The 12,154-nt window shown below is 36.4% G+C and overlaps 1 protein-coding gene across 1 annotated transcript in view; it reads right to left on the reverse strand.

Moving 5' to 3' along the window:
* Nucleotides 1-12,154, reverse strand: part of KLHL1 (kelch like family member 1) — a 532,887-nt gene that overhangs the window by 313,906 nt on the left and 206,827 nt on the right. Inside the window, exon 2 of the mRNA XM_052650221.1 lies at nucleotides 10,908-11,090. Coding sequence (XP_052506181.1) covers nucleotides 10,908-11,090 — 183 coding nt within the window. The remainder of the gene's footprint in view (nucleotides 1-10,907; nucleotides 11,091-12,154) is intronic.

Raw genomic sequence — 12,154 nt, forward strand, 5'->3', positions numbered from 1 at the left:
TCATCTCCAAAATTCTGCAGCCTTCCCAACTCTCAGCTTGTGAGAGGGTCCAACAATGATGATAAATAGAACCAAGGTGTGAAGGCTGTCCCTTCTCCTCAGGGTATGACTAGGAGTTAAAGATGAAGCGACGAACCTGCTGAGACTACATCCTGGATTTTCTCCTTCTTCTACCCTATCCTGCTCTTCTTCTGAAAATATTTTATAAATAAACCTTGCATACCTGAATTCCAGTCTCTACACTGCATCCAAAGATCCTGACTAATGACACTGTTCAAAGTATTTCTAAATTCATCTCTCTTTCAGTGTTTACATGGTCCTCATTTCATGCCTGGATTAAGTATAACAGCTTCCTGGGGCAGTAGCTAGTTTTTGCTCTGCTCATCTTTTGTACCTTTTCTAAAAGAGCGTTGTGTCTGACTCTTTGCGACCCCATGGACTGTAGCCTACCAGGCTCCTCTGTCCATGGGCTTTTCCAGGCAAGAGTACAGAAGTGGGTTGCCATTTCCTTCTCCAGGGTATCTTCCCAACCCAGGGATCAAACCTGGGTCTCCTGCATTGCAAGCAGACACTTTACTGTCTGAGCCACGAGGGAAGACTCCTACATTTTCTAAACCTGTGCTATTTTTCAGACTGTCTTTGTAAATTATGCTAAGCAGACTATTGTAGTCATTAAAGCATTACTTCTATAGCCAGACAGCCTGGCTTTGAATTTATTTCCACCACCTATGAAGTGCATAATTTGGGTGAATTCTTAATTTCTCCATTTTCTATTCTATGAGAGAAAAAGTGGAAAAATAATTTTCTTCCTTTTCAGGGCAAAGTGGGTTAGTATATGAGATACACTTCAAATAGGATTTGGCAGGTAAGCAATAGAGTGAGTGTTAACTAGTGTTATTGAAAGCGAAAGTGTTAGTCTCTCAGTAGTGTCTGACTCTTTGCAACTCCATGTAGCCCACCAGGCTCCTCTGACTATGGGAATTTCCAGGCAAGAATACTGGATTGGATTGCCATTTCCTTTGCCAGGGTATCTTCCCTACGCAGGGATCAAATCTGGGTCTGCCACATTGCAGGCAGGTTTTTAACCATCAGAGCCTCCAGGGAAGCTATTATTATTATTGATTTGATTAGCTCAGCTGGTAAACAATTCACCTGCAATGCAGGAGACCCCAGTTCCATTCCTGAGTGGGGAAGATCCTCTGGTGAAGGGATAGTCTATCCATATCAGTATTCTTGGGCTTCCCTGGGGTTCAGTTTGTAAAGAATCCACCTGCAATGTGAGAGTCCTGGGTTTGATCCCTGGGTGGGAAGATCCTCTGGAGGAGGGCATGCCAACCCACTCCAGTCTTTTTGCCTGGAAAATCCCCAGGGACAGAGAAGCCTTGTGGGCTACAGCACATGGGGTATCAAAGAATCAGACATGATTGAATGACTAAACACAGCATTAATTTGACTATGTTACTCCCCTATTCAAGAACCTATGTGAACTTTTAATTGTACACATAATTCCAATGCAAACCTCTCTACCAGATATCAAGGTTTATCATAATCACATTTGCCTTAATGTTGTAGCTTACTTTCTATATTGCTCCACGTTAGCTAAGCAGGTACATCATAATTTTCAAAACTGCAAATTATTTACTTCTCTTTTTTCCATACTATTCTATCTAAAATAGCATATTTGTTCTCTTTCATTAGGCTGATCTCAATTTCTCCTAAAAAAAAAACTTTTGTAATACTCTCATATAGTACTCATTTCTTTCATCGTCTCTTGTATTTGGAATCAGAGCCATATATTTCAGTACATTGTCTTATGGGTTATACTTTCTTCTTCAAGATAGCTGGAAGCTTCACAAGGAAAATGAGCATGTTTTATAATTCTTTTGCATCACCAGCAGGGTAGACCAATGCTATAATATGTTTGATAAACATCTGTTTTAATTAATACAAGGAAAGATGCTTCACTGGTTGCTGTATATTCACAGTAATAATAAAGAGGATATTTAAATGATATCTAAACAATCGGGAGAAAAACAAAAGTTTACAGCTTCTCTTATCTTCCCTAGCTTAGTTTTGTTGAGATACTGTTGATATGTGCTGTTCTGTGCTTAGTCTCTCAGTCATGTTCGACTCTTTGTGACCACATGGACTGCAGCCCACCAGGCTCTTCTGTCCATGGGAATTCTCCAGGCAAGAATACTTGAGTGGGTTGCCGTGCCCTCTTCCAGGAGATCTTCCTACCCTGGATCAAATCCAGGTCTCTCACATTGGAGGCAGATTTTTTTACCATTTGAGCCACCAGGCAAGCTCAAGAATAATGGAGTGAGTAGCCTATCCCTTCTGCAGGGAATCTTCCCAACCGAGGAATCAAACAAGATTCTCCTGCATTGTAGGTGGTTTCTTTATCAGCTGAGCTACCTATGAAGCCCACTGTTGTTATACAATGTGTGAATGTGATACATATATATATGTATATATATATACTGTGAAAGCATTACAATAATACTTTTATAATTGTCATATTCTATTGATGAACTGACACTTCTATCAATATATAGTGACTATAATTGTTTCTTGTTATGATTTTTGGCTTAAAGTCTATTCTGTCTGAAATAAACATAGCTACGTTGATCTCTTTTTATTTTCATTTGCTTGGAATAACTTTTTCTATCCATTTACTTTGAGACTATGTGTTCTCTTAAAGCTGAGTCTCTTGTAGACAGAATATAGTTGAGTCAGTTTTTAAGTCATTCAGCCACTCTATGCCTTTGTATTAAAGAGTTGAATCCAATGATATTTAGAATAATTACTGATAACACCCAAAAAAGATGTCCTGTTCATTATAGGGGATAGGAATGCAAAAGTAGGAAGTAAAGTAACACGTGGAGTAACAGGCAAATTTGGCCTTGGAGTGCAAAATGAAGCAGGGCAAAGGCTAATAGAGTTTTGCCAAGAGAACACACTGGTCATAGCAAACACACTCTTTCAACAACACAAGAGAAATCTACACATGGACATCACCAGATGGTCAACACCGAAATCAGATTGATTATATTCTTTGCAGCCAAAGATGAACAGGCTCTATACAATCAGCAAAAATAAGACCAGGAGTTGACTGTGGCTCAGATTATTTACTCCTTATTGCCAAATTCAGACATAAATTGAAGAAAGTAAGTAAAACCACAAGACCATTCAGGTATGACCTAAATAAAATCCCTTATGACTGTACAGTGGAAGTGAGAAATAGATTTAAGGGCCTAGATCTGATAGAGTACCTGATGAACTATGGACTGAGGTTCATGACATTGTACAGGAGACAGGGATCAAGACCATCCCCATGGAAAAGAAATGCAAAAAAGCAACATGTCTGTCTGGGGAGGCCTTACAAATAGCTGTGAAAAGAAGAGAAGCAAAAAAGCAAAGGAGAAAAGGAAAGAGATAAGCATGTGAATGCAGAGTTCCAAAGAATAGCAAGAAGAGATAAGAAAGCCTTCCTCAGCAATCAATGCAAAGAAATAGAGGAAAACAACAGAATGGGAAGACTAGAGATCTCTTCAAGAAAATTAGAGATACCAAGAGAACACTTCATGCAAAGATGGGCTCGATAAAGGACAGAGCTTGTATGGACCTAACAGAAGCAGATGGAGAAGGCAATGGTAATCCACTTCAGTACTCTTGCCTGGAAAATCCCATGGACGGAGGAACCTGCTGCTAAGTCGCTTCAGTCGTGTCCAACTCTGTGCGACCCCATAGACGGCAGCCCACCAGGCTCCTCCATCCCTGGGATTCTCCAGGCAAGAACACTGGAGTGGGTTGCCAGTTCCTTCCAGCCTGGTAGGCTGCAATCCATGGGGTCGCTAAGAGTTGGGCACGACTGAGCAACTTCACTTTCACTTTTCACTTTCATGCATTGGAGAAGGATATGGCAACCCACTTCAGTGTTCTTGCCTGGAGAATCCCAGTGACAGCGGAGCCTGGTGGGCTGCAGTCTATGGAGTCACACAGAGTCGGACACGACTGAAGTGACTTAGCAGCAGCAAAAGAAGCAGAAGATATTAAGAAGAGGTGGCAATAATACACAGAAGAACTGTACAAAAAAGATCTTCACAACCAAGATAATCACGATGGTGTGATCACTCACCTAGAGCCAGATATCCTGGAATGTGAAGTCAAGTGGGCCTTAGAAAGCATCACTATGAATAAAGCTAGTGGAGGTGATGGAATTCCGGTTGAGCTGTTTAAAATCCTGAAAGATGATGCTGTGAAAGTGTTGCGCTCAATATACCAGCAAATTTGGAAAATTCAGCAGTGGCCACAGGACTGGAAAAGGTCAGTTTTCATTCCAATTCCAAAGAAAGGCAATGCCAAAGAATGCTCAGACAACCACACAATTGCACTCATCTCACATGCTAGTAAAGTAATGCTCACAATTCTCCAAGACAGTCTTCAGCAATACATGACCCATGAATTTCCAGATGTTCAAGCTGGTTTTAGAAAAGAAAGAGGAACCAAAGATCAAATTGCCAACATTCAGTGGATCATGGAAAAAGCAAGAGAGTTCCAGAAAAACATCTATTTCTGCTTTATTGACTATGCCAAAGCCTTTGACTGTGTGGATCACAATAAAGTGTGGAAAATTCTGAAAGAGATGGAAATATCAGAGCACCTGACCTGCCTCTTGAGAAACCTATATGCAGGTCAGGATGAAACAGTTAGAACTGGACATGGAACAACAGATTGGTTCCAAATAGGAAAAGGAGTATGTCAAGGCTGTATATTGTCACCCCGCTTATTTAACGTCTATGCAGAGTACATCATGAGAAACGCTGGGCTGGAAGAAGCATAAGCTTGAATCAAGATTGCTGGGAGAAATATCAATAACCTCAGATATGCACATGACACCACCCTTATGGCAGAAAGTGAAGAGGAGCTAAAAAAACTCTTGATGAAACTGAAAGTGGAGAGTGAAAACGTTGGCTTAAAGCTCAACATTCAGAAAATGAAGATAATGGCCTCTGGGCCCATCACTTCATGGGAAATAGATGGGGAAACAGTGGAAACAGTGTCAGAATTTATTTTTTTGGGCTCCAAAATCACTGCAGATGGTGACTTGCAGCCATTAAATTAAAAGATGCTTAGTCCTTGGAAGGAAGTTATGACCAACCTAGATAGCATATTCAAAAGCAGAGATATTACTTTGCCAACAAAGGTCCGTCTAGTCAAGGCTATGGTTTTTCCAGTGGTCATGTATGGATGTGATATTTGGACTGTAAAGAAGGCTGAGTGCCGAAGAATTGATGCTTTTGAACTGTGGTGTTGCAAAAGACTCTTGAGAGTCCCTTGGACTGCAAGGAGATCCAACCAGTCCATTCTAAAGGAGATTAGTCCTGGGTATTCATTGGAAGGAATGATGCTAAAGCTGAAACTCCAGTACTTTGGCCACCTCATGCAAAGAGTTGACTCATTAGAGAAGACTCTAATGCTGAGAGGGATTAGGGGCAGGAGGAGAAGTGGACAACAGAGGACGAGATGGCTGGATGGCATGACCAACACGATGGACAGGAGTCTGAGTGAACTCCAGGAGTTGGTGATGTACAGGGAGGCCTGGCATGCTGTGATTCATGGGTTTGCAAAGAGTCAGACACAACTGAGCAACTGAACTGAACTGAACTGAAGGATTTATAATGTCATTGTATTGTTTTCTGACTATTTTACTGATTCCTTGTTTCTTCCTTCCTTTTTTGCTATTGTTACCTGGCGATTGATGATTTTCTAGTGTTGCGCTTTAATTCCTTTCTTTTTTACTTTTGTGTATCTGTTGTAATTTTGCTTTAAGATTATCATTAAATTTTCATAAAATATTCTATAAAAATAAGTCTATTTTATGCTGATAATGTCATTCTCATAGGAGTACTCTGACCTTTTACTCCCAGTTTCCCATCCCCCCATATTTTGTTTTGATGTCACAATTCACCTGTTGTTACACTGTGTACACTGTGTATTTATTAACTAATTATTGTAGCTGTAGTTATTTTGAACTCTTTTGTCTTCTAACATATATATTAAAGTGATTAATTCTCCAGCATATTGCAGTATTGGATTATTCTTGTGGCTGGCGTGGCAATAGAGTAAGCCTTGAACTTGGAACCACCAGAGTTTGCTTGTAAGGTGAAAACTTTCAGGCCAGTCTGAGGGTTTGTTCTGCCAGAGCAAGTTTCTGTTGCAGAGACAGCAGACAGCCTGGATCCAAGGGCAAGTGAAAGTGAGAGCTGCTCAGTGGTATCCGACTCTTCACATCCCCATGAACTATAGAGTCCATGGAATTCTCCAGGCCAGAATACTGGAGTGCATGGCCTTTCACTTTTCCAGGGGATCTTCCTAACCCATGGATCAAACTCAGGTCTCCTGCATTGTGGGAGAATTATTTGGACCTGAGCCCAGGAAGCCCGTATTCATGGGAACCAACTTAAATTTTGGATCCACAGGGGCAAGCCTGGCACTGGAACTTGGCAGCACAAGTGGATGGCCCAACACTGGGAAGGATAAAAGCCTAGATCTCTGGTAGTTGGCCTGGTTGGGCCAACCAGAAGCCTGGGTTCAAGGAACCCACTCTGGATTGAGTGGGCCTCAGAGGGATACTGTGTCCACAGGAGCACTTCCGGAGTCTAGTGCAATGGGAGTTGCCTAGAGTTACTGATGCCAGCAGGCACTGGAATCTTTCTTTTTTTTCCTTCTGAAGTTTGTACAGAACTATTATAATTTATTCTGCTCTCATCAAAAAATATCTATAAACAAACTTTCCATTAGTAGAGATAAACATTACTGTTTGCCTACTCTTGAGTATTAATGTCTAAGTTACTTGTGAAATTAAATATGTTTCTAAATATAGCAATTCCCCCTTTTAGCCTCAACTATTTCCATAATACTAGCACTCAATAAAGAATATTAGAGTAATAAATATATTCTTGAAATAAATAAATACACTGTCAAAGTGTTAGTCACTCAGTTGTGTCCTACACAACTCTTTGCAACCCCATGGACTGTAGCTGTCAGGCTCCTCTGTCCATGGACTTCTACAGGCAAGAATACTGGAGTGGGTTGCCGCTCCCTTATCCAGGGTAACTTCCCAACCCAGAACCTGGGTCTTCCACATTTTGGCAGATTCTTTACCATCTGAGCCACCAGGGAAGCCCCTGCAGGAAAATGAAAATAGAATATGTTGCTTCCTGAGATACCCAATGTTTTGGTCTATAGAGCAAGATCCTTTCTTCTCTATCATATATCATTTTATTTTTCACTTAAGAATTTATTTGATCTTGAAATGTTAATACTAAGAAGTTTAAAACATATACATGTTTATACATTAAAAATAATTCCAGTGCCTTCTTTATCGTGTCTAGGAGCCTTGCTTCCTAAGAACAAAGATTGTTGACTGTGTTTTAGATTCTTCCACACTTTTTCTATGCACATAAAATTAAAAGCGCCATTATTTTCAACTCACAGGAAGTTAGCTATTTAAGATTTTGTCATTTACTTGTATCCAAGGCACTTATTCGTAATGATGGCTAAAGGGAGAAAAAAAACTTTCAAAATCTTAACTGTATTTCGTTATATACTTGTATATCATGAGAGAGTAAGCCATGAAAACTCCTTAATTCTTTTACTATTGAAAATTTGACTGTCTAAATTATTTTTTAATATAAATTTATTTATTTTAATTGGAGGTTAATTACTTTACAATATTGTATTGGTTTTGCCATACATCAACATGTATCTGCCACAGGTATACACGTGTTCCCCATCCTGAACCCCCCTCCCTCTTCCCTCCCCATATCATCCCTCTGGGTCATCCCAGTGCACCAGCCCCAAGCATCCAGTATCATGCATTGAACCTGGGCTGGCAACTCATTTCATATATGATATTATACATGTTTCAATGCCATTCTCCAAAATCATCCCACCCTCTCCCTCTCCCACAGAGTCCAAAAGACTGTTCTATACATCTGTGTCTCTTTTGCTGTCTCGCATACAGGGTTTGCCAGTCTAATTTTCAGTATCTGACATCCTTAATTATAGGCAGCCTACCTAAGAAAAATCCCTATATTTAGAATTTGGAGTTTTACCTTCAAATGTTTTGTTTTGGTAGTTGTTAACCAATTAATCTGGACCATTTAAAAGAAGTCTGTATTTTAAAATTTCTTTGAGAAACTAAAGCACAGATAAAATCAAGATTTTTATTATTTTTAATTCTGAAAATATATTAATGGTTATCTTAAATACTGTTAGCCTTTCAGAGCTAATCTACTTAAAAATATGCCTAACAATAATCTAAATATACCTATAAATACACAGTCTTTCATTAATAAATAGTTGTGACTTACATCAGGTTAAATATATATATGCAATATAGCCATCACATTAGCTAAAGATTTTATGGGAAGTCAATAATGGTCATAATCTGTTAACTTAAATGGGAATTGATTTGAAAGTTTCAAATGACAAGACAATTAATATGAAAGAAAACACACATGATCTTTGTAAATGACTATGACATTTAACTTGCAATGTCTTTTCAGGCAGAATAGATTTTAATGCAAATTGTTTGTTTTTCCATGATTTGAACTTATCTTATTAGTCCCATATTATTCACTGCTAATAACTGAGACATTATATATATTTTGTCCAAAGACAATATTCAATTATGCTAATCAAAATATAACAGTATAACTTAAAAATCCATTCATTTGTTACTACTACTAAGATTATTATTTTTTAAGCATAGATTTGATTTTGCATTGATAATAGTCATTTTCTTTTGCAAAAGTATAAACAAGGAGGTGCAATCTACTTGCAATTATTAAAAACACTGCTTGCCTTTTTCAAGCTTCCCATAAATATTTTCCCATATATTTGTTAATATATGTTTAACTTAGATATCTACTCACTGAAAGGATAGTACTAAAGTTTTAAACTATAGAGTGAGAAAATATAAATCCTAATTTAAATAAATTTAGTGAATAGGGTAAAGTTTTCTTATGTTAAGAAAAATGTAGATAACTGACAATAATATATCAAATTTCATATCTGCTAAATACATAAAATATTTAAATGTTTAGATTATTAATCATATAAATAATATATTGCTAAGATATATTTTAAAGAAATCTAAACCAATAAACAAACTTATGTTTTGGTCATATTTGTTATAAAATAAATGCATAATTTACCAAATTATTTAGAAAATAATATTAACAGTCTAGATAAAAAGAGTAATATGGAAAACAATAGAATATAATTAATATGGGGGATTGCCTGATATACTGGTTAAAATTGCTTCAAATGAGAAATACAAAAATTAGTACCAATAAAAGTCTATAAAATAAGATTATTAAAATTATATAAAACTCTGTTTCAAAAAAATTAATGAGAATTTATTCTGTTAACATACTTTTGCGGTGATTCCCGCTGTCTTCGTGAACATATATATATATATATATAACTAGTGGGTAATTAAAATAAACAGCTACATTATGAAATTAAAATCACTTGTTAACCGAATTTTTATCTAGATGCTATTTAGATGATAGGTTAGAATAATCTACATATTTGTCCCACATATTGCAACACTGTCTCAATAATAATGATAATACAATTGTTCTATTGGTAATGATAATGCAATTTCATAAAACTGTTTGTAAAATAAGTGTGAATATTGTATTATTGGAGAAGGAAATGGCAACCCACTCCAGTATTTTTGTCTGGAGAAATCCATGGACAGAGGAGCCTGGCGTGCGTTAGTCACTGGGGTCACAAAGAATTGGACACAGTTTAGTGACTAACACTATTATATTATTAGAATTGCTGTCATAGTAAGTTGTTGAATTAGGTCTAGATTAATTATTTAGTGTCAAATGTTCTTCCTATGCATTTTTAGTGTATTGGTTTAAATGCAATGTCCATGATTTAACATTCTTATCATAATAGAAATATAGCCTTATATTTTGGAATTATTTTAATAGTTTGCACTTAGGTGCATATATATTATCTAGATAATGCAATATAAGTTTAAAAATATGGGAAAGAGAGGTACATTGTAAATATTTATTTTATAGTTTGTTTTCTATTTATTCATCAGTATTAATGGTATTAAATGGCATACATCAAAGTAGCCTAAAGCGATTTGTCCATATATTCAACTATTTAAAATAATCAGTATCAAAAATTAAATTTAAATTGTTTTCTCATAAAAATTTCAAAAATAAATAGAAAAATTGAGGAAAAAAATCAACATCAAATGAATTTTCAAAAATAAACTAATAGTATATCAATAGGACACAAATAATCAGATATCTAGTTCATGTTACTTAGAATTGTTATTTATAAGTAATAAGGAATATTTAAAAATGCATTAATGTTTGAATATATTGGGCCTTAGAATAATATCAGTACATCACAAATTAAGGAGCCTTTAATATATTTAATATAAAGATATCGCTATGAATTTCCTGTGATATCACATTGAATTTCCTAGTTGAAATAAACAGTGTATACCAAAAATAACCTGACTTTCTTTCAATTTTGACAGAAAAGCATATCTCATTTCAGAGCTTAGGTACATACTCCTAAGTCAGAATTGATTCCCAATTAGTATGACTCAGTAATGAATCAATAAAATGGGATATTTTTCAACCTTATTGGAAGAGTTATTTCTGAACTATTTACATTTGCTTTACTTCTTAAAAAGGTGACTTAACATGGCATTATAACTCTCACCAAGAAAATTACCCAAACATCCTTAAAAACATGGATTCTTATCTCTCTACTTGTAGAGTATTTTGAACTCTATATACCAGACCATCATTATAAATATATGAATTTATATTTCTGATAAAGGCAGATTACTATACCTATGTGCAGGTATTTTTCGGTTCCCAACAATCAGGATAACATCACAGAGTTGCTGTTGCTTCAAATAACTTTCCATTTTTCTGAATGTTTGCTCAGCATGGTGCACAGCCTGATAGAATTCTTCAGAGCTACCAGAGTCCATATCACTTTGAGGTGTCAGCAAATGGCTAGTTTCTGACAGTCTGCAAACCACACACAAAAAGCACAAAAATATGGGGTTTATAAAGTGCCACCAATTGTTCAGAACTACATACAAAGTTTAGTTTTAAATTCAAGCTTCTCTCCTTATGTCCATTATTATTAATCTGTCAGAAAAATACATTTGGCGTTAAATGATTTGTTTTAGGAAGCAATAAATGAATTGTAAATTTTTCTCACTTTAAAGAAATTTAAAAGATAGGTTATCTGTATTTATTAGGAGATAATAAACTTGAAAACAGTGAGAAATGGTAAATTACAAACATAACCTCCCTAAAATGAATTACTATTTAAATGTTATTTAATCAATTTGACATTGAGTTTGACCATTTAATGATATGTTTCTAAATAACTATTCTTGTGAGATTTTAGTAAATGTTTTATATAAGTAGGTGATTTTACTGTGAGAAATTGTATAATGTCATTTTCAAAAAGACTGACAAAAATTTGAAAATAGATTGCTGACTCATATTCTGTACCCAACTGATTAAACAAAAACATACATATATAATTATGTAAAAAACTCAGTTCAGTCGCTCAGTCATGTCTGACTCTTTGCGACCCCATGGACCACAAGCACACCAAGCCTTCCTGTCCATCACTGACTCCAGGAGTTTACCCAAACTCATGTCCATTGAGTCCGTGATGCCATATAACCATCTTATCCTCTGTCATCCCGTTCTCCTGCCCTCAATCCTTCCCAGGATCAGGGTCTTTTCCAATGAGTCAACTCTTCACTTGAGGTGGCCAAAGTACTGGAGTTTCAACTTCAACATCAATCCTACAAATAAACACTCAGGACTGTTCTCCTTTAGGATGGACTGGTTGGATTTCCTTGAAGTCCAAGGGACTTTCAAGAGTCTTCTCCAACACCACAGTTCAAAAGCATCAATTCTTCGGTGCTCAGCTTTCTTTATAGTCCAACTCTCGCATCCATACATGACTACTGGAAAAACCATAGCCTTGACTAGATGGATGTTTGTTAGCAAAGTAATGTCTCTGCTTTTTAATATGCTGTATATGTTGTTCATAACTTTCTTTCCAAGGA

Source organism: Budorcas taxicolor, chromosome 12 (assembly GCF_023091745.1).
Source record: "Budorcas taxicolor isolate Tak-1 chromosome 12, Takin1.1, whole genome shotgun sequence".
NCBI lineage: Eukaryota > Metazoa > Chordata > Mammalia > Artiodactyla > Bovidae > Budorcas > Budorcas taxicolor.